This window comes from Pseudorasbora parva, chromosome 16, assembly GCF_024679245.1.
Source record: "Pseudorasbora parva isolate DD20220531a chromosome 16, ASM2467924v1, whole genome shotgun sequence".
NCBI classification, from domain to species: Eukaryota; Metazoa; Chordata; class Actinopteri; order Cypriniformes; family Gobionidae; genus Pseudorasbora; species Pseudorasbora parva.
The window spans coordinates 42,005,448-42,031,888 of record NC_090187.1 but is presented as its reverse complement, the minus strand read 5'-3'; the positions used below and the strand labels follow the sequence as shown (position 1 = coordinate 42,031,888).

The 26,441-nt window shown below is 39.7% G+C and overlaps 1 protein-coding gene across 1 annotated transcript; it reads left to right on the top strand.

Annotated features, from left to right (window-relative positions):
- The first annotated feature begins 1,568 nt into the window (after window positions 1-1,568).
- On the top strand, window positions 1,569-17,494 carry si:ch211-195m9.3 (galaxin). The gene is made up of 12 exons (XM_067419092.1): window positions 1,569-1,587; window positions 1,703-1,744; window positions 4,283-4,298; window positions 4,413-4,498; window positions 6,262-6,396; window positions 6,529-6,702; window positions 6,783-6,810; window positions 9,442-9,461; window positions 9,692-9,777; window positions 9,962-10,182; window positions 13,247-13,602; window positions 13,704-17,494. The coding sequence occupies exons 2-12, from the start codon at window positions 1,705-1,707 to the stop codon at window positions 13,964-13,966; spliced, it is 1,425 nt and encodes a 474-aa protein (XP_067275193.1). The 5' UTR covers window positions 1,569-1,587; window positions 1,703-1,704; the 3' UTR covers window positions 13,967-17,494.
- The last annotated feature ends 8,947 nt before the right edge of the window (window positions 17,495-26,441 follow it).

The window sequence follows — 26,441 nt, the reverse complement described above, 5'->3', positions numbered from 1 at the left end:
AATGAATAGCAGCCCAAAATTTGAAGCCCAAAAAAGTGCATCCATTCATTATAAAAGGGCTCCACACGGCTCCAGGGGTTTAATACAGGCCTTCCGAAGCAAACTGATGGGTTAGTGTAAGAAAAATATCCATATTTAACATGTTATAAATATATCTAACTTCTGGCAGATCCGTATTATCTCTCATGTGGCACAGATCGGATATGAGGTGAACATGTAAGCAGTAAAAAAACACATGGATTCCGATATCCTCAGATCGGATTCAGGCCTCACTCATATGTGGTAATAAATCCGATTTGAATCGGATACGTGCATTTGAGTCTGCCATGTATGCGGTCCAATCCGATATTCTCCAGTAAATGCGAGTCGTACGTCATTGAAAAAAGGACGGAGGCGAATGACGTCAACTCAGTCGGACACGAACTGCGATCAAGGGCCAGTGTTGCCAAGTCTGCAGTTTTCCTTAGGAATCGGGCTACTTTGTAAAAACCTGGCAACCCCATCAAGGGCTCTCCTCTTTTTCTCCGCCTTACGAGAGAAATGTTTTGCTGACCTCTTAAGATGTGTGGAAAAGTGCAGACAGCAAAACATTGTATAATCTTTTTGTTTGCATCCATTGTATATCGTGCCGTTTTACTTCCTTCCTGTTAAGAGCGTCTTGGGCTGTTTCCCCAGTGTACAGTGTAAATGCAAATATTGGAAACGGGTCACTTTTAAAAGATGATGTAAGCGGGTAGTCAAAAAATGTGGATATAGTCACTAAATTGGAATTTTGCATCAGGACCTGCAGTGTAAATGCAGCCTAAGTCAGAATGCATGATATCACATTAGACCCCCCAAATTTCCGTGATTAACATCATCAAATCTGAATGCCCTACCATTACAAACACAAAACTATTAGTACATACAAATGAATATGTGCACCAATTTTTGTTAAAATCAGCCACAATGTGGCACTATAAGCAACTTCACATTTAGCTAATAGCTTCACTCAACTTTTCACACATAAGCTCTTGGTCCTGCTGACTATCAAACAGTCCAGGAGCTGTTGTGTTGTTGTGTCTTGTGTGAACAAGATCCAAAAATCTCAAAGCTTTGTACATGTGGAGAACATTTTCCAGTTAAGAAATCTAACTCTTGCCAAAGACTTTTTAAAATGCTTCTTAAGTGAAACATGATTCCCCCAGATCCAGGAACGGGGCTAAACCCCTGGATTATTATGTAATGTCAATAAACAATGCTCAATGGATGCATGCCAGTACAACAAACATATCTAAAGCAACTCTCAGTACACTTAGTAGAACCTTTTATAGATCTTTATTAGAGTATATCAGTACCTGTTCACTGAACTAATGAACCTCACATTCAAATGATGCAAGAGCTGCCAAACTTCACGTGACATGGATAACTCATGTCCATACTTGCTACTTCCGTTGTTGGGTCACACAGTCTGTGGTCCTTCCTTACTTCAATGATGCAGCCTGAAGGGAGGAGCCAAGTTTAAATTTGGAGTGAATAAAATCTCATCTTTGCATATTGAAACTTTAGTCAACACAATGGATGTCTACAAATCAGCTGTGTGTGCATGTATGATAACCCATTTTTAAAGTTTTGAGTTGCCTTATAGAATTTTTTTTTTTTTTTTGGTATAAATATTATTTTAAAATAACGTTTTATTTTTATTTATTTTTTTGTATTGCAGGTATGGCAACCCTGTGCATTACTGCCATGTCACTTGCACAAGGTAAGTAAACACTATAATTCTGCTTTTGATATTTATGCTACTATTAGTTTGGGTTTCAGTCAATGGTGTAATTTATGATGGTAATCCATTCAAATTGATAATTGAGTAAGTCTGATGGTCCCACTCTATATTAGGTGGCCTTAACTACTATGTACTTACATTTAATGAGAGTAAGAATGTATACTTATTGTGTTCATATTGTATTGCAAAATACTTTATCTTATATTGAGGTGGGATACAGGTAAAGTTAGGGACAGGTGTGGTGGTGTGGGCAAGTTTAAGGTGTAAGAAAAGTGACATTATAAATATAATATAGAAATTAATACAGATGTAGGTCATTTTTAAAATGTGAGTATAATGTAAACATGAAATAAGTGCATTGGAACAATTGATTTATTAAATGATTAAGTTAAATTAAATTAAATGAGGGCACCTAATATAAAGTGTGTCATATTAGTGGTTTATATAAAGCAGTGCCTTGTTATGGATTTTTTGGGTAGTAGTGTGGAGAATGATTTGCGTTTAATATAGTGTGTCAGTGTTTCTTTTATTTATGTTGGATGATCTATTTAGCTACAATTCAGTGTGTCGGTTTTTTTTTCTAAATGGAGGCGGGACGTTACGCACTGTACACGGAGAGTTCCCGCGTGTGTGTCTGGTCACGAGCCACGCACGTTTTCGGTATTCAGTGACGAGGTTGAGTCGAAGTAGCAGCACAGAGAGAGCTGGAAGTTAGCGAATACAGGCAGCAGTGAACAAGAAACTGTTACAAACCCACGAACTCTGGATATGTGTGAAAACTCTGGATACGTGTTAAATGGGCGTCGAGGGACAGTCATTTTTACCTTGGTTATTGGCATGATTTTGGGACCGTTCGCACAGAACGCGCTTTTGTATAGCACGGCGCTACTCTGTTGTTCTTCTGCGTAAGCACGCGCATTACGCGGCTAGCGTCCCAGCGGAGCACGGCGTTGAGCAGTTTTTGCAGGGGTGTGCGTGGTAAGACTAGAACAGTTCTAAAACTCGGCGCTTAAGTTAAAAGAACCGCAACTTTTGGAAAACGCGACCTTGCGCGGGTTTTTATCGTTCCACTCAGCTGCGTCTCGCGTTTTTATTAACGCGAAAAGTATTTACTGTAGTGCAGATTACAGACGTTTGGGTTGGATTGCCGTTGTTTTGCGTTCTGTTCTATTTTTTCTGCCTTGTTGAATGTGATGTTGAGAAAGAAATGTATGCAGTGCTTAAATAGGCTTGTTGGAGGAACACGTTTAACCATTTATCTTGGTCGGATTTTTTTTTATTGTGGCGAGGCTATTTGTATGTGTGCGTGTGCGTCTCAACAAGGCAAAAAAGTTGAGCAGTTTTTGCAGGGGTGTGCGTGGTAAGAGTTGAACAGATGTTAGTTGACCAATAGCCTAGAGACATTTTCCAAAAACATTAAGCGTCCAAAAAGTCATCTGTGATCAGCCTGAACCCACGCGTGTTTTTGTGTGATTTGAGCATTGATTGAATATGATCCGACGCGGGTTGTGTGTTGAGGAGTTTGGTGAATGGCTGCAGAATGGAAGCCCGTTTCCGCCACTAAATAAAAATTTAAACAAAAAGAGTAGCGTAATTTCGACTTTTTATCTCAAAATTCTGACTTTTACCCCCTCACGAGTTATAAAGTCAGATTTCTGAGATATAAACTCGCAATTGCGTGATATAGAGTCACAATTCTTACTGAGAAAAAAAGTTGACAAAGTTTAAAACCATTTTACACTGCACTGATCACAGCAGAAGTGCTGATTTAAATGCTGACTCGGTCTGCAAAAACATTGAGCCTGGAGTCCTGGACCGACACCAACACGCGTCGACAATTCTGACTGAGAAAAAAAAAAGTTTACAAAGTTTAAAACCACTTTACACTGCACTGATCATATTACAGCAGAAATGCTGAGTCTGCAAAAACATTAAGCATGGACCGACACCAACAGGCGTCGACGAGTGTAACACTGGTCTGACAAAACTCAAGGGTTTGGTTAAAGAGATTGATCACCTGAACATTAAAATATTTTAAATCTTGTATGGCTTCCTTGTGTTTCGGACCGCTCTGACCTCCATTGCGTTGGAAAAAAGAAGAAAAACTGACTTTTGTATTCCACAGATGAAAGGGAAGCAATTTTTTGGTTAAATGAGATCATGAAGTGCTGTTCGCAGTGCGGCTCTCTTACTGGAAAATGCAGAGAGTTTTTTTTGTTTTGTTAGTTTTTTCTGTGGGCGTTGCATACCAGAATGGAGGGATGTCCCCACGTCTTCTTTCCCATGCCTTTATGATTACATCATTGCAGAGGCACATCAAGTTATTGCATATAGATTAAAGATTGCAAATAGTTGCGCCTATTGAATTGTGCACATTAAGACCCGGAACTTGCATTAAGTCAATTTCTTATTCAAACTGAGTTTAATCTTAAATATAATTTTTGGGTAACTTCCCTAAACGGCACTAATCATTATTCATATATTTTTTTATGTTTCTTTGTTTCTCGGGAAGTGAAGATGCCATAGGAAGCCAGTAAGTAACCTTACACAGATCCTTAAAAATAACAGAGCCTCTTTACACACATGAGTATAAATTCACCAAATGTTTTGGTAAAGATAAAATCAGACTGTTCTCTTCTGTTTATAGTGTCAGCCGGACGACTGGTTTCAGTGAACAGATGGAAGACTGTGGAAACGTATCATATATCAGCTCAGGAAATTCCTGCTGTAATGGTAGGAAAGAAAGTTGACAACAAGATTTATCCCGCTGAGTCACTTAAGAAGAATTTCTGTACAAGCTTAGGAAATACAGCGGTGGGACAATGAAACTGAAGCACCTTGTTTTAGACCACAATCATTTATTAGTATAAATTCAAACAAAACTCCTTTTCCATTCGTCCTGGCAGAATGACAGATACAAGTTCTGCACAGTGACCAGAGGGATTTGAGCCATTCCTTACGCAGAACACTGCAGGATAAGAAGAACAACATTTTCTGATTTGCTCCTCAAAAACACACGAAAGTGGCGCAATGATATTGAGATCTGCTGACTGTGCAGGCCATGCCCATGGCAGATGTTCAACCTCACTTTCATGTTCAGCAAACTACTCTGCCCCATTCCTGATGTGTGTACTGGTGCATTATCTTCCTGCTACACGGCACCCCTTCAGAGTAAAATGTTTGAACCATTAGGTGCACATGGTCCTCCAGAATAATTTGGTATTCCTTGGCAATGATTCGCTCATCAAGTACAAACATTGCAACCCAAACCATCACCGATCTTCCGCCATGCTTCACTCTGGGCAGCAACAGCCCGGGTTTTAAAGGGATAGTTCACCCACAAATTTAAATTATCCCATCTCATCCTCAAGCCATCCTAGATCTTTCAGATGAGCAAAATCAGAGTTATATTAAAAAATACTTTTTTAGTTCATAAAGTTTTGATCTCACAAATGTACGTTATATTAATCAGTGAATCTGACTACACAAAAGCTGTGTCCCAAAGTGAAGGGTGCGCACTTCGAAGGCCAGGGCAGGCCACGCCTTGAAAGTGCACCAAGCGGCATGAGGGCGAACCAAGGGACAGGGTTGCCAGGTCTGAACAACAAAACCCCTCCAATTGCTAATCAAAAGTAGCAGAAACACGGCCAAAATTGGCCAAAATATCCCAAAACGCGGGGTGCGGGTGGTAGAAATATTGCTTAAGTAAAGACAACTTAACCTGTGGACTAAAGGCTACAAACACTTACACCCCAAAGCAACAGTAGCCTAAAAGCAGCACCATTACAGACTTGGCAACAACAAACCAAGCGTTGTTAATGGGTTATTATAGGCCTTGCCTAGCAGGTGTGTGACAACTGACAGCGGAAGTTCGAGAGGTTAAAATGAAATAAGTTATAAGAAATATGCCCTCATCCCAGAAGATGATGTCCCGCTCAGGCCTTCGTAGTGCCGCTGTGATGCAATCGCACTTCAAATGCACCCTTCACTTTGGGACACAGCTAATGAATCTCTTGTGCATAACGTCCACACTTTGTTAGAGAGGGTTTGCATGCGTGCAGAAAACCTGTGATTGGCCGTTGCGTTCTAGAAATTGGCTACATTACTCACCGAAGCGAAAAACACGATAGATATTATTCGTGCTATTATTGTGAAGAAAACAGATCCTAGACCAGCAGACAATTACACACTGTTATCAAGTCTGTGACGTCGCCCTTGGTCCGGAGGGGGGCACAGGGATGTCCAAGAGGGGGTCAAGATGCTGTAAACCAATGATACCTCTCTGTCTTTTTGCCACTCAGTGGGCATGACCACAGTCCCTCCAGCTGACGGTGGCGTCACATGCATGCCCTCTATAATGACTATAATGGCCAGTGCTTCAGTTCCATTGTCCAGCTCCTGTATGTGACATATGTAATGGCATGTAATGATTTACAAGGAAATTGCAAAGACTGAACACTGTATGTTGTTTTTGCTTGTATTCTATTGTGCTGCAGGTACATTAACTAAGGGATTAAGCCATCTGGTGTCTGACTGCTGCGGATCTGTAGCTTACAATGTCTTAAATGAGATTTGTTGTAACAACAGCATTTTCATTCCAAGCAGCGCTCAAATGCAATGCTGTGGCAAAGGTAGACTTTTAGTTTGATGCGAATTGAACACTGCATTGTTCAGTTTTGATGCATTTTAGCATGGTTCAGATTTTATTGAGATTGTTTGATCTTCATTCTGTTAGATCAAGGATTTCCTGTTCTATCTTACAGAGCTGTTCCTACCAACAACTCATATGTGTTGTGAAACCAAAGTGATTTTACAGAAGAAAAATCATGTCTGTTGTGGCACAGAAACATATGACCAGACAACCCACATCTGCTGTACAGAAAGCAATGAAACACAAATAAAGCCCAAAGATCAGTCTTGCCCTAAAAATGAAGAAGGTGTGTATACAGCTCTTACAGTTTAATTTCTATTATTATATTATTTTTAACAGGTTATAATCTAAATCTTATTTTCACAGATGATGTTAACAACACTTCACCGATCAGGTGAGTCATACAGTCCTGATTAATAATGATCTTTTTACATGGCATCAGCTGAGTTAAGGCTGCTCTGTGCCGGTTTAAAATTCTGCGTAAAGGCCCCTTAGTTTCTTCTATAAAAGTATATTATTAAAATTGCTGTCTACGTGCATTTATGCCACCTCTGAGCAGCATTAATAAGTCTATGTAAAAATTTCAGAAGCATGTCTGTGCCACACAAGAAACAACAAAGTAAAAGTTATTTCTAGTCACATTTTCTCTTGAATATAGAATACTTCAGCACTTTTTATTATGAACAATGTCCGTTCTTCTGTAATTAAATAAATGATTAAAGCAACACAAAGTTTAAATTTATTTGAAAAAATTGTTAGGCTCAGGCATGGAAAACATTTCAAATAGTGATTTATAAGCCTAGTTGTAGTCATTAAAGGGGGGGTGAAACACTCAGTTTCAGTCAATCTCATGTCAATCTTGAGTACCTATAGAGTAGTATTGCATCCTTCATATCTCCAAAAAGTCTTTAGTTTTATCATATTTATAAAAGAAATATGGGCTGTACCGAGTCTTTCCGGAAAAAACCGAGCGCCTGGAGGCGTATCGTGTGGGCGGAGCTAAAGAATGACGATCGCAAAGCGGTGACGTCCTCAAGCGGGGAGAAACCCATCGCTCTCGATCTCAGCTAATACAGATAATGATCCACAATCAAATCTGAGGGAGAAATAAATTGAACAGGAGAAACGGCAACATCAGGACGTCCGTCTCTGTGGTATGTAAGTTACTGTATTTAATGGCCTCTCCACATTTCTGTGTCTTTACTCGCAGTGTATGAGGACATGATTCGGTTTATGGACTATTGTATGCGACTAGACCTTAGAAGTAGCAAGCAAAACGGTTTTGCACGTCAGAATACTGTAACGTTATACAGAACAACAATGGAGTAACCGTTAGCGCATTTGAATGACGAAGCGCGCGATCGTGTCGTTTACTGATGTTTACTCACGCGACGAGCCAATAGCAGAGACATTTGAAGCAGTTTTACTCACCGGCTGCTTCCAAAGCAGGACCGAAGCTTTATTGCTGGGACTGCTCCGTCAAAAACACACTTCTTTGGTATGATTTGGTAAAGTCCTGACAGCAGTGGCGTGTAAATCCACTTTGAGACGCGACTGAAACGATGTTGTGAAGCTTCCCGTCATTTCTGCGTTCAAATCGGTTCAAATGCAGCGCTGCCTTCCCAGAATGCTGTGCTGAAGCGTTGAAGTCGCTCGACGTCACCCATAGGAATAAAGTGGAGCGCGGTGCGTCATAAGTGTTCACGGACGACTGGATCTGCATCTGAGAGACTGTTTACGGTGTGCATTTCCTCTCTCTCCCTCTAGTCACGCGCGCGCGCACCCTACCGGGAGAAGAGCCCGTACGGCCCATACAAGGACCTTCCGATCTATTTAACGTCAAGTAGACCCATACTCGAAAAAAACTCGCCGAAACTTGTGAGAAACCGGAAGGAGTATTTTTAACACAGAAATACTCCATCAAACGTCCAACATTAGTTTTTGAAACTTTGTCTATGTTTAGGATGGGAATCCAAGTCTTTAACAGTGTAAAAAGCTCAGTATGCATGAAACAGCATTTCACTCCCCCTTTAATAAAGTCTTCAAAATATATAGCAAATATAGCAAAATATTACTATACATTGATTAGAAATGGTTCTTTGTGGGTGCAGATTTTTTATAAAAATGAACTTTTCGATGAAATCTGAGAGATTTGTGTACCTCCATTGACAGTTATTTAATTACCACTTTGATGATTCAAAAAGTTAATAGGGATATCATAAAATGAATCCATCTGAATTGAGTGGTTAAGTCCAAATTTTCTTTAGGGACTGTCTCTTTATGATAAACAGATTGAATTTAGGCTTTTTTCACATATTCATTATATTTCTTCATATAAACATTCATCAACATACACATCAGTTGTGTTACGCAGCACGTTTGAGTTTCCTCAAGAACCTTGAATCCATCAGGTTTATTTCAGCTTCTGTTTATGTTTGATAATCAGTGTTTATATTAGCCGGACGTCATCATACTCAATTCTAGTCAGAATATGAGTCTGAGTCTGCTCCATTGGGCTGTGATTATGTGACGTGTTTCAACCGAACCAGGAAAGACCTCAATTTGATAGACAACTAATCAGAGCAACGGAGTGACGCATAACGTTAGATGTCAAATGCCAACAGAACTCAACTGCACTGTGTTGCCAAGTCTGCGGTTTTCCCACGGGTTGTTTTCCATGTCCGCGGGTTGAAGTGACTATTATATGATATATAGACCCAGGTATGCGAATATTAGCAGCCACCTTGCCAGAATTTCAGTTCGAGCTGAGTTCGGCTGGCATCCAGGCTATGTTTATATGTGAATAAAAGCCTAAATTCAATCTTTTCCTCAAATAAAGTGATCGTGTCCCTTCAGAAAATTTGGATTAAAACGCTAATTTGGATTAGTTTTACGATCTCCTTATGAACTCTATGAAACTCAGCCAAAAAGATACTCAAGTACAATAACTACTTGCATTAACTCAAAGATTTACACCACTGTGTGTGTTTTTGTGTGTGTGTGTTTTTATGTGTATCTCTACAAGCATTCCCCCCGAAGTCTCAGGTAAAGCTCTTGGCATCCTCATTGTCTACTTACTATCCATATCTCCCTCTCTCGATCAGACAGTGATTGAGAGAGCGATTGGGTTTTAGTAACTATTGATTGTTGCCTACGCTGATTTTAATATTTGTTTTAACTTATATAATTGTTCTCTCCCTCACTGGAAATAATGCTGATTTTTTTTTAATGGTTATTGTAGCAATAATTCCATGCTCTCCCTCATTCTCTTCCAGAATTTATTTGTGGATCAGAATCCTATGATCCCAAGATAGAAATCTGTTGCTCAGGGAAGTTGCATAAGAGATCAGCACTTAAAAAGGTAGCATTGCCTTTTGACCTGCCTTTTTGAGCTTAGGCTTTATAGAACATCCCATACAAATAAATTGAGGATTTCTGTGAACGCCGTGGTTTTCAGTAAAATGTGCCTATGATGTATATGGAGAAATTGTATACAGTATTAATACATTGCATACATTAATATACTCTTTACTTGTGTCCTTCAGTGCTGTGGTGAACATGCTTACACCCCGTTAGATGACCATGTGCTGTGCTGTAATGGAACCCTTCATCACAATGTGCCTCAGAAGTCTGAGTGTGTCGGAGGTATTGTATATGCTCCGTCAAACACGACCTGCCACCTGTCAACCCGTCCCCGTCTTGGCGAGCACTGTTGTGGAAGACAGACATACAATCCTAAAACACATATTTGCTGTAATGGACACAGGTAGGTGTACAAAATTTTGATTTGATTTAAAAGTGCACTTCATATTTTTTGTAAGTAACATCCGGCTGGTCATGCAATTTACATCCTCAAGGGTCATCAGCAATGCACAGGCACCTTTGAATTACATTCAATTGGCAAAATGGCAGATATAGATGGTGTAGTTATCAGGATGGGATAAATTCGTAAAAAGCCAAAACCTTGACCCTTTATTTCAACTATACAGAGCTACAATGAGGTGGAAAACTTATTGTAACAGAGTTCGTAGAAGGGAAGGAAGGAGGCAGGAACAGGCGAACATTCAGCAACTTTAATTCAAACTAAATAAACAAAACGAAAAGTAACACGGGTAGCCCCTCACGGACGACTGCCTGCACGTACAAAATAAAACACGGGCATCCCCTTACGGACGACTGCCCACACCTACAAAATAAAACACGGGCATCCCCTTACGGACGACTGCCCACACCTACAAAATAAAACACGGGCAGCCCCTCACGGACGACTGCCCGCACCTACACAACAAAATGTAAACATAACATATCTACATAAACATAATCTTTGCTCCTCCTTTTAAACTCCTGTGAGTGTGGTGCGCAGCTGGCGTTCATTATCACACACTTATGTAGAATGACATATTTGTCTAAAGTAATGATCTTTTCTTAAAGGGTTACTTCAGCGATTAGCATATGGCTTTGTATCAGTAGAAACCCTGGAGTATATTCAAATAATTGTGCTTTCCCCCCTCATATCTCCCTAAGACAAGAGATTTATGCATTTTATTTCTGGAAAAATTCCTCCTATGATGCAAATTGACGATTTTTGCATCATAGGAGGAATGTTTGCCTAAAGGCTAAATACTACAGCCAGCAGAGGGAGCCATTTCCGCATGTTTTGAATGCATGTTCATGCATGTTCTGCATGAATCTGCGCATGGGGGATGGGAGATAACACTCAGCTTGCAAGGAGAGCTCAGCTCAGCTACAGGCACTCATTTAAACGGAGCTATGGTGTGCATGCAATGTAAGTCTTTTAACATCTCAAATTAATTTCTATGAAAGTTAAGCTTGTAAAGGCATGAACTGAAACGCGCCAGACCAAACTCACGTTGTGAATGTATGCCGCGAGTGTAGTCGCGATTACCTCAGCTCTCATCACTCCTGCAGTTAGTGCTCAGTGCTGTGATACTCGCGCGGTGACTCACTCATTATATTGAACAGACACGTTCAGTTTTTAATTGTAGTGTCTTCTCTAACTCAGTCACTGTAATCAAGTTGGTGGTGTTGGGAATGACCTCACAGGGCAGCGAAGCATTCTGGGAATTGTAGTCTTTCATCCCCATGAGACAAAAATACATTTTCTGTCTTTTCTCAGTCTAGAAGACACCAAATTCAAAAATAATTTCACATTTCTACTGCATTGATGACCTAGTTTAAATACAGATTCATCTTCCCAGCGCTGAAGTACCCCTTTAAGGGGCAAACAATTTTGTACATTGTTAAAAGCATGTATAATCTTGTTCAAATACGTCAGAGAAAAAAAAGTAGTATGTGTGATTCTGTGAAAATCTAATAGCTTAAGGATAAAACATTAACAAATAGCAGAATGTCCAATGCTGTCTTGATAAATAAGTCTTTGTCTCTAACTGGAAATTCAGGTCTTAACTGATGCATGTAGAGGCAAAGGCAAAGATTATTCATGGCACCGCTCGAGACCGGGAGACTCTCAGTCATTTAGGCATTCACCAACATTTTCTAACTTTCTAACTTTTACTTTTATTTAATGACTGTAATGTTCTTACTACAAATCAATTGAATAAAAACGATTAAATTATTTAAATATGATCAAATTAATAATTAAAAATTACCTGGATTAAATATAAAATAGATGAAAATAATATTTACATTATGCCAAGTTCAAAAATCTATAAAACCTTTTCATCATGTAAAGATTTTTTTTCACAAAAGAAGAACAAAACTTTACTGTCTCATTTGTTAACATTAGGTAATGCATGAACTAACCATGAGCAATACATTTGGTACAGTATTTATTCATCTTTGTTTCCGTTAGTTAATACAAATACAGCCATTCATAGTTTGTTCATGTTAGTTTACTGTGCAGTCACTAATTTAGCCAATACAACTTGTTTTTTTAAACTAATGTATTAGTGTTTATGTTTAAATTAACATGAACTAAGGTTAATAAAAACTGTAGAAGTATAGTTCATTCTTAGTCCATGCTAACTAATGAAACCTTATTGTAAATTGTTACCTTATGATATGTCAGCTTTAATGCACTAATCTAAATAACAAACACAGTCAAAAAGAAGTATTCAAAATGTATAATTTAACTTACATTTGCAAAGGAGTGGAAAATATGTACTTCCAATAATGTCAAAGAACTTTACATTAACACAAACAAGTTTATAAATAAACATTTCTTCCTTACAATAATAATAATTATGATTTATTACTATAATAAAAAGATGTAATATTTTGTTCAATTATTTACTTATCTGGCAAGTAGCCACATAATACGTGGGATAAATGCACAGTGTAGTCCTTTATTAGCATGCAGAGTTTTGTTTTTTTGGCATAATAATCTGCTGACGGTACACTATCCCTCAGCCTTGCCGCCTTTTTTCTAAATCCAGACACCCCAGGTTTGGGAACCACTGGTTTACACACGACGCATTGACATTACAGTACAGAATGATCTTTCGACATTACCCTGAACATTATATAAGCATTAAGAAAGGCTCTCAGAAACGCGTGACCGCGTGTAAACATCAAATGCTTTTTTTAGGCTTTTATAGACAACTTAGAAGGTCAGAGAACCAAAAGAGACATGTTAGAGCAAATATTTTCCAATCAACACCTCAACATTAATAAGAAACAAGTATTGGAGCTCATTTCAGATCCACAAAATGCTGTGGAGGAAAACATTTCTTGAGATACAGTGATTTCCCTTACAGCAGTGTTTTTATGGGATCATGTCCTGGTGAAATTGACTTTGAAATCTGTGCTGCCTATTAAATGATTTTTCTTTCCAACTTTTTTTTATTCAGACACCACAGGACGAAATGTTCCTCCTGTTGTGGTTCAGAAGTCTATGACCACAACAATGCGTCCATGAAGTGCTGCTCTGGTCATCTCTACAACCTCGGCCGCTTAGGAGGGGAATGCTGTGGAAACCTCTTGCTGGAAAATAATAGCAAAAAAACATGTTGTTCTTCCTCAAACCATGCCATTCTTTATGACAACAGAACAAACCACCGTTGCTGTGGGCATTACTACTACAACACGTCCCTGTGGAGCTGCTGTGCTGAACATCTCCAACCAACACCAAACCATAAAAGCGCTCATGTAGAAAACAGACTCCAACCACTAATGGATCTGATTCCTGGCATATGCAAAAAAAATGGTGATGCTCTTGAACAATTTATTGTGGCACAACCTGAAAAACGAAATACTTTTTTGGGAATTCGACTAAATGATCTTGTCTGTTTGTGTGTGTGTTTCTAGTGCTTTTTGGCAAAGTGGAGAGTTTGGCACTTAACATGACTCATCGTCTCATTGACTTGAAAGTTGTCATTGTCGACAAGAACCCTTGGCTTCAAGTGTCGATGGATCACTGCAGCACTCCAGCCCTGGAGAACGGCATGACCTACCTTTGGGAGAAAACCAACCATGGGTACAAGCCTCTCTCCATCTCTGTTGACCCAGTCTCTGACATCCACATGTTCTATGCTGTGTGTCACCATGATAAGTGTCAGAAAGGAGGATAGAAATATGGATTGAGGTCCAAGCCAGTCATTTCCAGTGCTGATCTTCATTAAATGCCTGTTCTTAAGAGAAATATAATCCTTCATTAATGCTAAATTAACACAGGATGTTAAAGCTAGAACCTTTTCTTAAGACAAGTTGACAAAGTCAGCATTATGGCATTGCATGCATCTGTGCTATTTTTCCTTCTTTGGGATTTTTTTTCTTCATCTCAATAGACCTTTATCACACTTTCTATTTCTGGTGAAGTGAAGCAGTGAACCACTACTTCCAGCCCCATCCCAACGTAATCAAAACTAATGTCTGATTCCTCTCGCCGGGGTTACTGCAGCGATCGAGTTGCTCCGATTGGAAACAAAGGCACAGTCACCTCCGATTTCACCCTTTACAGACACTAAACCAATAGAAGAAGTATAATATGGTGGGATGAAGCTCCTTTTAAAATAATAGCATAGCTTAGCATACATTGAATCATATCAGTCCATTAGCATCAGTGCTCAAAAAATGACCAAAGACTTTCAGTATTTTTCCTATATAAAACTTGACTCTTCAATAGTTACATAGTGTACTAAGACCAATGAAAAATGAAATGTATCTATTTTTTTAGACCGTTATAGCTAGGAACTACTTTCTCATTCCTGCGTAGGAACTTTGCGGCCGTCATGGGTGCAGCGGCGCGATATTACACAGCGCCTGAAAATAGACAAACTTCCGTCAACATAACCATCGTGATGATATGCTTGCACAGAAAGCGCCTTGTAAGCATGGAGACGTTTGTGAGAGACGAGTCAGAAGATATTTACTGTGGTGCGGATCCCGAATCATATTTATTTGAACCGGAATAACAATTACACTGAAGACGAGCTTTTGAAATGTGAAAGAGAAAGTGTGGCTGAACAGACTCGGGCAAAAGGGACGAGGAGAGCAGATTCAATCTAGTGAGTCAGAGAAGAGTCAGAATTCAAGGAAAAAATGGTCCGACCTTTTGATTTTGACTGTTAACGTAATATGTGAATGAAATATGCTAAGACGATGGTGCTTATTATGAAGACAGAGAGAGTGCGCGCTCTGCTCTTTCTCTCTGTCACTCAGCTAACATGCGCCCTGTCATCTATCACTCGTAAATCACAAAAAAATTATCAAATAAGGCTTTGACGGGACAAACTTTTTTTGGCAGCCACTAAAATAATTTTCGATGCAGGAGACACACTCCGAAGCCTCGGCACACAACGTAACATCACTAACGTCTTAGTATTTTGTACCATAGAAACTGTGTAGATAAACAAAACAATTTCTATTCTATTTTAATCAAACTATACACTACCTCACCAGAACTCTACAACAAAACTACTAATATTATATGTTATACTTACAGCTATGGGGGATGATACACTTTGCCCTGTCTTACCATATCCGGCAGTTTCTTGTTTGAATCTACCGGCGTTTTGATATCTATGGTTCAGAGCAGTCAACCACTGTTTCTTTCATTACTTGATTTTCGTTGGTATTATGTGAAACATGATGGTAGTATACACCTTTGACTCGCTATCACAGCTCTTTACGACACACAGAAACATGGCTAATCGCACAGCAGATCCACGACATAATTTGCGGGCTGCAACTCTGCATTATCTGCTACGACACAAACTTAGTACGGGTCGCTCTGGAAGTTACCTATCTGAGGACTACTTTCAGGCGCTGTGTAATATCATCGCGCCTTTGAACCCATGGTACGACCACAAAGTTTCATAATTCTTACGCTGGAATGAGAAAATAGGTCCTATCTATATCTGTATAAAAGTCTTAACTTTACATTTTTTGTTGGTCTTAGTACACAAAACTGCAGAATAGTCAAGTTTTAAATAGGAAAATTTTTACATTTACATTTAGTCATTTAGCAGACGCTTTTATCCAAAGCGACTTACAAAAAGGGGAGAGCAATAGAAGCAACGAAACAAACAAGGCCAACAACCTGTAAGAGCTGTAAGAAGTCTCAGTTAATTAAGCACAGTACACAGTTTTTTTCTCTCTTTTTTTGAGACAAACAAACAGAAAATATAGTTGGATAGTTAAGTGCTAGTCTTTATTGGTCAGGTGCAATTGGAAGAGATGTGTCTTAAGATGTTTTTTAAAAATGGCTACAGACTCGGCAGCAAGAATTGAGATCGGAAGGTCATTCCACCAGATGGGAACAGTCCTGGAAATTGTCCGTGAGAGTGATTTCATGCCTCTTTGGGATGGAACCACAAGGCGCTGTTCATTCGCAGAACGCAAGTGTGTAAGTCTGTGTAAGACGTGTGTAAGTCTGAACAAAAGAGCCAGTGGTTGCTTTGTAGGCAAGAAGCAGTGCCTTGATATTATCTTCGAAAACGTAAAGTCTTTGGTCATTTTTGAGACCGATGCTAATGGACTGATATGAATCTATGATGTATGCTAAGCTATGCTAAAAGTGCTACCGCCAGATACAGAGATCAGCTGAATGGATTCAAAAACGGTAAAACTCAACTGTTTAACTCTAAGGGACTTGGAAAATAAGCCTATTTCCAAAAAAAGTGTAGTGTTCCTTTAAAGTGAAATTGAATGATGTTAAACATTTAATTTATTTTAAATGTGTTGATAGCACAACTGCTTTGAATATTCATTAATTTTGGCATAGATGTGTGAATTACATACAGTGAAAGTGTTGTAAATGACAGAATAATGACTAAATTTAATACAAATCCATGGGTCCGTTCTGATCTTATTCATCAGCAGATGTTTACGAGCCTTGGCTTATGCTGGATTAAAACACTACAAGTTCCTTTGAGTTTGAGAAATCCTGTACACACTAATTATCAGTTTATCTCTTCTCCTCCTCCATCCTCCGTATGCTGATTTTAAAAGGTGCTTGTTCAACCAGGTGTTAATAATAGCACACTGAAAATATACCTAAATGGTATGATATACACACTGCTTTAAAATACACTTCCGGTATTCAATTCCGCTGTGATAAAGGTCTAATGGATTGATCCTCTTTGGAGTGGTGCATTAAGCTATTTAGTCATTCAGGTGATTTTAAGATTGTAGTTCAGTATTTTGAGTTCTCTTTTTTATCGTTTGAATTGCTGTGCAGTGATAATTTTATGTATTGAAAGTTGCACTGCAGTAACTAATAAGCATGTTTATCTGTACTGTATTTTGATCCGTCTCAGGTCTATTCCAATGTCTTTTCCGTGTTTTAACAATTTGAAGAGTTTAATGGGCCTTTCCAATAGTTTAAAGGTGCCTTTAAATATCACTGCCATGCAACATATATGCACAAACCAAATTCATTAACAAAACGTGTGACCTGTGTATTAACTAGATATAACTGTGAAAACAAGCTAATCACAGCTTTCAAATCAACAATTGTTGTGTAAAGAAAGTTCACTCATTCATGTTTATTTTTGAAATCCTGATGTGGAACTTTGCCAAAATTATATATATTAAATATATTGTCATTTGTGATTGTATATCAAATCTATTTCTAAATAAAAATGTTTGAGCAAGCACAGAGACTGCATCTTTTTATGTCCAAGTGATCATGAAGAGCTTGATTAGGAGATTAGGCTTCTTATCATGTATTGTAATAGTGATCATTAATAAATATCTTATGTTCAGACGTGTTTACTCATTTATGCTGAGTAGGCCTAGAACTGTACACATGCTGTATACTCCTGTGAAAGTTATATTCAAGTCTAATATGTTGTTATTTAGTCATTTGAGGTAAAAACTTTAATTGGTGTATGTCAAAATGTGAATTAGTTCAGTTAAAGGGTTAGTTCAGCCGAAAATGAAAATTCTATCAATAATTCCTCACCCTCATGTCGTTGGACACCCGTCAGACCTCCGTTCATTTTCGGAACACAGATGAGGATATTTTGGTTGAAATCCGATGGCGAAGAAAGGCCTTCATTGACACCAATGTCATTTACTCTCTCAAGACCCATAAAGGCACTAAAGACGTCGTTACAAAGCCCATCTCACTGCAGTGATTCTAGTACAATCATTTTCTGAAGCGACGAGAATAGTTTTTATGTGCAAAAAAAACTACAACCTCAAATCAGAAAAAGTTGGGACAGTTTGGAAAACGCAAATAAAAAAAGAAGTGATTTCTAAATTTACTTTGATTTGTATTTCATTGCAGACAATATGAACACAAAATATTTCATGTTTTGTCTGGTCAACTTCATGTCATTTGTAAATATGCATCCTTTCCTGCAACACATTTCAAAAAAGTTGGGACAGGAGCAATTTAGGGCTAGTAATGAGGTAAAAGGGTTAACTAATGATGTGATTTGAAACAGGTGATGTCAACAGGTGATTGAAATTATGATTTGGTACAAAAGCAGCATCCAAGAAAGATCTAATCCTTTAGGAGCAAAGATGGGCCGAGGATCGCCAGTTTGCCAACAAATACGTGAGAACATTATTGAAATGTTTAAAAACAATGTTTCTCAAAGAAAGATAGGAAGAGATTTGGATATTTCACATTCAACAGTGCATTACATAATTACAAGATTCAAGGAATCTGGAGGAATTTCAGTGCGTAAAGGACAAGGCCGCAAGCCTAAGCTGAACAACCGTGATCTCCGATCCCTCAGACGGCACTGCATCAAGAATCGTCATTCATCTATAAGCGATATCACCACATGGGCTCAGGACTACTTTGGCAAACCTTTGTCAAGTACCACAATACGTAGTTACATCCACAAATGCCAGTTAAAACTGTACTATGCCAAAAGGAAGCCTTATGTTAACAGTGTCCAGAAGCACCGTCGACTTCTCTGGGCTCGGAGGCATCTGGGATGGACCATCACACAGTGGAAATGTGTACTGTGGTCAGATGAATCAGTATTTCAGGTATTTTTTGGGAGGAATGGACGCCGTGTGCTCCGGACCAAAGAAGAAAAGGATCATCCAGACTGTTACCAGCAACAAGTCCAAAAGCCAGGATCTGTCATGGTATAGGGTTGTGTCAGTGCCCTTGGCAAAGGTAACTTGCACTTCTGTGAAGGCACCATTAATGCTGAAAAGTACATAGAGATTTTGGAGCATAATATGCTGCCTTCAAGAAGATATCTTTTCCAGGGACGTCCATGCATATTTCAACAAGACAATGCAAAACCACATTCTGCACACATTACAAAGTCCTGGCTGCGGAGGAAGAGGGTACGGGTACTTGACTGGCCTGCCTGCAGTCCCGACCTGTCTCCAACAGAGATTGTGTGGCGCATTTTGAAGCGCAAAATGCGACAATGAAGACCCCGTACTGTTGCCCACCTTAAGACTTGTTTGCAGGAAGAATGGGACAAAATTACACCTGAAACACTTCATCACTTGGTGTCTTCAGTCCCTTAACGTCTTTTAAGTGTTGTGAAAAGGAATGGCAACATTACAAAGTGGTAAATGCTTTACTGTCCCAACTTTTTTTGAAATGTGTTGCAGGTCTGAATGACAGGAAAGGATGCATATTTACAAATGACATGAAGTTGACCAGACAAAACATGAAATATTTTGTGTTCATATTGTCTGCAATGAAATACAAGTCAAAGTAATTTTAGAAATCACTTCTTTTTTATTTTATTTGCACATTCCAAACTGTCCCAACTTTTTCTGATTTGGGGTTGTAAATAACGATTCATATAGTGATGGGCTGATTTTAAAAAAAAAGTTTAGAACGGTTATGAATCAGTGAATCGATACATGATTCGGATCACCAATGTCACATGATTTCAGTAGTTTGACACGCTGTCCGAATCATGAATCAATACAATAATTCATAACCGTTCGAAACATTGTTTATAAATCAGCCCATCACTAAGTCATTATTTAGTTTTGGAACTTGTAGGAACTTGTAGTTTTTTAATCCAGCATAAGCCAAGGCTCGTTAACATCTGCTGATGAATAAGATCAGAACAGACACATGTATTTGCGCACAAAAACTATTCTTCATAAAATGATTGTAGAATTACTGTAGTGAGATGGGCTTTGTAACGACGTCTTTAGTGCCTTTATGGGTCTTGAGAGAGGAAATGACATTGATGTCAATGAAGGCCTTTCTGAGCCATCGGATTTCAACACTAATATCTTCATTTGTGTTCCGAAGATGAACGGAGGTCTGACGGGTGTCCAACGACATGATAATTAAAGGGGGGGGGGGGGGGGGGGGTGAAACACTCAGTTTCAGTCAATCTCATGTCAATCTTGAGTACCTATAGAGTAGTATTTCATCCTTCATATCTCCGAAAAGTCTTTAGTTTTATCATATTTATAAAAGAAATATGGGCTGTACCGAGTCTTTCCGGAAAAAAACGAGCGCCTGGAGGCGTATCGTGTGGGCGGAGCTAAAGAATGACGAGTGCAAACAATGCGGTGACGTCCTCAAGCGTGGAGAAACCCATCTATCTCAGCTAATACAGATAATGATCCACAATCAAATCTGAGGCAGAAATAAATTGAACAGGAAAAACAGCAACAGCAGGACGTCCGTCTCTGTGGTATGTACTGTATTTAGGGGCCTATCAACATTTCTGTGTCTTTACAAGCAGTTTATGAGGACATGATTCGGTTTATGGACTATTGTATGCGACTAGACCTTAGAAGTAGCAAGCAAAACGGTTTTGCCCGTCAGAGTCAGACTAGTGTAACGTACATAGAACAACAATGGAGTCCGTTAGCGCATTTGAATGACGAAGCACGCGATCGTGTCGTTTACTGATGTTTACTCACGCGACGAGCCAATAGCAGAGACATTTGAAGCAGATTTACTCACCGGCTGCTTCCAAAGCAGGACTGAACCTTTATCGCTGGGACCGCTCCGTCAAAAACACACTTATTTGGTATGATTTGGTGAAGTCCTGTGACAGCAGTGGCGTGGAAATCCACTTTGAGACGCGACTGAAGCGATGCTTTAAAGCTTCCCGTCATTTCTGCATTCAAATCGGTTCAAATGCAGCGCTGCCTTCCCGAATGCTGTGCTGAAGCGTTGAAGTCGCTCGACGTCACCCATAGGAATAAAGTGGAGCGCGGCGTGCGACATAAGTCTTCACTGAGGACTGGATCTGCACCTGAGAGACTGTTTACGGCGTGCATTTCCTCTCTCTGCTCTAGTCACGCGCGCGCGCACCCTACCAGGAGAAGAGACCGTACGGCCCATACAAGGACCTTCCATTCTATTAACGTCAAGTCGACCCATACTCGAAAAAAACTCGCCGAAACTTGTGAGAAACCAGAAGGAGTATTTTTGACACAGAAATACTCCATCAAATGTCCAACATTAGTTTTTGAAACTTTGTCTATGTTTAGGATGAGAATCCAAGTCTTTAACAGTGTAAAAAGCTCAGTATGCATGAAACAGCATTTCACTCTCCCCCCCTTAATGACTGAATTTTCGTTTTTGGGTAAACTAACCCTTTTAAATGCTGCGTTTGAAGCTCATTCTGAGCTTCTAAATCACGCGAACTTTCAACTTTCTGCCTCATAGTTGTGTAGTTACTTTTATAGCGGTGAATGAGAGACTACATTAAATTCTCCCATTTGCTCAATAGTATCCACAATAATCATTTCACAACTTTCAAAAAGAGGGTAAAAATAGAGTGAGAATGAAAACGGCAGTAAAAAGAGAGAATGATGTTCATTTTGCCGTCACTCCCATAGACACTGTATTAGAAACACCCGCAGCGGTAACTTGTTTTTTGTAATTCGGTGCAAAATACAAATTATTTGTTTTATAAATAATAATAATAATAATAATAGATTTTATTTATAACATACTTTTCATTTCGAAGAATCTCAAAGTACTACAATGGAAAACAAAAATGAATAAAAAGTCAAAATCGATCTCCCATCACACACATACACACACACACACACTCACACACATGGTATGAAGCCTGGTGGTGGAGACTTGAAGAATCATTTGGCATAGTTGGCCTGATGATCTGAAGGTGCAGGTGGAGGATTTCAGACTGATGAGTTCCTGTAGATAGGGTGGTGCAGGAGGATTTGTGAGTAGGAGGATTTTGTAGTCGATTCAGGATGAAACAGGAAGCCAGTGCAATGAATGTAGGACGGAAGTTATGTGATCATATTTACATATTTGACTCTCATAAGGAATCTGGCAGCACTGTTCTGGATGTATTGAAGCATCTGGATATTTCTGCCAGAATTCCTAATGAAGAGTCTGTTGCAGTAGTCTAGCCTGGTGGAGACAAAGGCCATGGACAAGTTTCTCTACATCTGGAAAGGTTAAAAGGGGACGGAGTTTGGAGATGTTTCGAAGGTGGTGGAAGGAGGTTTTGCAAATGTGATTAATATGGTCATTAAAGGTCAGCTGGGGGTCAAACTAAACCACTAGGTTAGTGACTGAGGAGGAGAAAGTGCTGACCTGGCTGTCAAAGATGAGCTGGGATAAGGGAGAGGAGTGGAACTGATGAGGGGTGCCAACCAGTAGTGTTTTGAGAGTTCAGCTGGAGGAAGTTACTTCCCATCCATGCCTTAATCTCCTCAAGACGTGGTGGGTCATGACAGAGCTGTTGAGGGGCTCGGGGCAGTTTTCATATAAAGTTGCGTGTCATCAGCATAACAATGAAAAGACAGTCCAAGTCTGCTGATGACAGGACCGAGGGGAAGCATGTAGAGAATGAATAAGATTGGTCCGAGAACTGATCCCTGTGGAACACCACATGTAACAGGGAGCAGCCTGGACTCACATTCTCCCAATATAACACGCTCAGTCCTGTCAGAAAGGTAGGACTGAAACCACTACAGTGCTGCTCCCGACAGTCCAACTGTATTGTGGAGGCGGTCAAGGAGGATGATATGGTCCAGGGTGTCGAATGCCGCTGTTAGGTTGAGGAGAATGAGCAGTGATGGTGATCCTGAATCAGCTGTCATTAGAAGGTCATCTGTCACCCTGAGCAGAGCTGTTTCGGTGCTGTGGGAAGGGCAAAAGCCTTATTGAAATATCTCAAATATTTTTTAGATGGCTGTGGAGTTGAGAAGCGGCTTCCTTCTCTAGGACCTTTGAGTGAGTTTGGAGATCGGCCTATAATTAGCAAGGACCTCCGGGTCTAGGGTTGGTTTCTTAAGTATTGGACGGATGACAGCAGCAGGAAGGGCAAGAGCGGTGTGACCAGTTTTGAGAGAGAGATTAGCAAACTGGGTGATGATTGGGCTGACAATGGGAGTGAACGACTTGAGCAGAATAGTCGGGATGGGATCCAAGGTGCAGGTGGGCGGCTTCATTTTTTTATGGTTTCCTCAACGTGGCTCTGCTGAACCTCAGTGAAGTCTGGAAGGGATAGCAATCTCCTGGGAAAAGGGTTGGAGACACAGGGAGGAAGAGCCAGATATTGAAGAGCGGATGTTATTGACTTTAGATCTAAAAAAGTCAATGAAGCTGTTGCATCACTCCACTGTGGTTTCAGAGGATGAAGATGACTTCGGCTTCAGGAGATTGCTTTGGAAAAAAGCTGCTTAGAGTTTCCAGTATTTTTATTAATTCCATTATTTTTATACACCCTTCAAGGACTTAAGATAAGCTTTTTGATGGTCAAGCTTGTGAACAGTTAGACCAGACTGTTTACAGTGGAGTTCCAGGATACGGCCCTCAGTTTTAATTTGCCACAGTTCCTGAGTGAACCAGGGAGCAGAGCGTTTAAAGTTGACTTCCCGTGTCCGGATAGGGGCATGGAGGTCAAAAACACTGCTCAGAGATGTATTATAGTGATCCACCAGTCCATCCACTGTTGCAGAGACTGGGCAGTTGATATTTTGTTGAAGGTCTAGTGATAGAGGTTGGGTCAATTACATGTAAATGTACATACATTTTTTTTTGAAAATGAAAAAGTGGCATCTGTGAAAAGCATCCATTGCTTTATATTGTTCATGTTTTACGTAACTAACAGTGAAACAAATGTTTTGACACTTGTGTGTATAAAATAAGTAATTTAATGCTAGATTTAACTGTGTTGAGCCATGAGAGACATTCAAAAGCTTCATTTTTGTATTTAAAGAAACTATTTGTGAATGTTGAAATTGATTTATTGTCAATAAACATGGAGCTGGCATAAAACAGATGCAAACAGATTCCAGATTCTCTTATTTGTTTATTGTTTTAACGATAATCTGTCTGGGTCTCCAGAGACGGGGCCTGCAACATCTCACAGCAAAAACTGGCAAATCTTCTGCAGTCCTAAAGCAACTGATGGTCATACAAGATAACTGTTACTTTATTTCCATCCCACAGACTCCAAAAAAGCCACAGTAAATCAGTTTACACTGGTTGAATGAACACACTTTTAGATTTTAAAAGGTAGAATATTACTGTTTCTCATGGATAGGGAATTTAGAGGACTCTTGTTCTCTAAAAGGATGCATATTTGGATTTTCTTAGATATATCAAGGTGAGTTAGCATAAGGTGTGTCTCTCTCTCTCTCTCTCTCTCTCTCTCTCTCTCTCTCTCTCTCTCTCTCTCTCTCTCTCTCTCTCTCTCTCTCTCTCTCTCTCTCTCTCTCTCTCTCTCTCTCTCTCTCTCTCTCTCTCTCTCTCTCTCAAGCTTTAAAGGCTTAGGACGTTCCAGATCAGTCCATTGCAAAGATTCTGCCAGTAGTGGGCACTCATGCAACGCAAGCAATAACACACATCCGAGTGAACGAAACGGAGGGAAGTTAACGAGTGAAGGGCATAATAAAAACGAACTGGAATTCAGCATTGGATGTTTAAGTCATTTAACTTAAATTACATTAAACAGACTTAAAGGGATTGTTCACACAAAAATGAAACTTCTGTCATCATTTACTCACCCTCAAGTTGCTCCAAACCTGTATGCGTTTTTTTGTTCTGCTGAACACAAAAAAGATATTTGGAAGAATGTTTGTAACAAAGCAGAGAGAGCAACCATTCCATAGTAGGGGAAAAATTGTTCTCTCTGCTTTGTTACAAACATTCTTCCAAATATCTTTTTTGTGTTCAGCAGAACAAAAAAACGCATACAGGTTTGGAACAGCTTGAAGGTGAGTAAATGATGACAGAAGTTTCATTTTTGGGTGAACTATCCCTTTAAAAAAATCAGTTGAATCGTGTCTAAATTGTATTATAGTCTTTAAAAGTGAGGCCCTTCAACCTGCCGGCTACACGGCAGCTCATCGACCCTTCTGCGCACCTTGTCCATCGACCCACTGGTTCCACCACGGACTTCCAGGTCTATAGCTGCATCTGGGCAATCCATGTCTTCGTTTTCACCAGATTTTAGTATCCCTTTGGCTCCACCATTGTCCTCCCTCCCACTGGCTGAGTCAGTCCTCTAAGCTCCTGGCTTCACCTTGATCCTTCGAGCCTACGGTGTTGACCTGGTCCTGCAGGTTGTCTTGCAGGTTAGTTCAATCATTTAGATTTCAAGACGTTTTTGCTATTGAGATGACTGGGAAAAAGTGTTAGCAACCGTAATAGAGCTTACATAATAATTTGCTAAAGGGTAACTTAGTCCTGTAATATAGGGCAAAGGTTCTTCTAAAAATCTAAATGTTCCATGTTGTGATTGGATCTCATTTTGCTGCTTTCAGTAACTGTATTTACCTCTTAGCCTAGTAAATGTGGAAATAGTGTCATAAGCAAAATATCGGTCAAGGATTCACTGTTAATGAAATGTCTGTCTCCACAATTACTCTCACAACTTTACGGCCCACCTAGGTACATTACATGGCAGAATGTGCCTTGCCTCAGGACAGCTAGCATGCTTCCAGTCAGTCTGTCTGCTTCCACACATGGGTTCATGTGCCAAACACTACAACAATGCTAAATAGAAGAATGGCACCTTTCCAAGAGAGAAGGAGACTTTCACATTCTGTAAACATGTTTGGTCTATTGACCACAAAATACGTACATCACCAGATTTTAGTATCCTCCCTCCCACCGGCTGAGTCAGTCCTCTAAGCTCCTGGCTTAACCTTGATCCTTCGAGCCTACGGTGTTGACCTGGTCCTCCATTCCTCCATCTCTGACTGGGTCTCCAGCCCACCTTCTGCTTCTGTCTTTCATATCGCTGGCTCCGCCCTGTACCACAATTCAAAGATCTCCACTGGAGATTCATACCTCTTCGAAGAAGAGATCCATATCTCTTCTTCCTTGCCTCCCTTGTCATCATCATTGCCTATACTGTGACACATGCAGGTATTTTCAAAAATATAAGTCACATGTAAAAACATGTATTCATTTAAATGTTAGTACATAGTAGTTAAAGACACTTAACATAAAGTGTGACAGGATCTTGACCATGTGACCGACATCAAGGATTCTTTGACGTATCATTCAGGCTTTTTTAGCAAAGATTGATGATGCCTTCAGTGTGTAAACTGAAGTTTTACTGTATCATTGTACTTTCCCGCATGCAATGCATCCAAATCTACCAAATCTTTGTTCAGGGATCAGTCTTTGAAATCTCCAGAATTACAGTG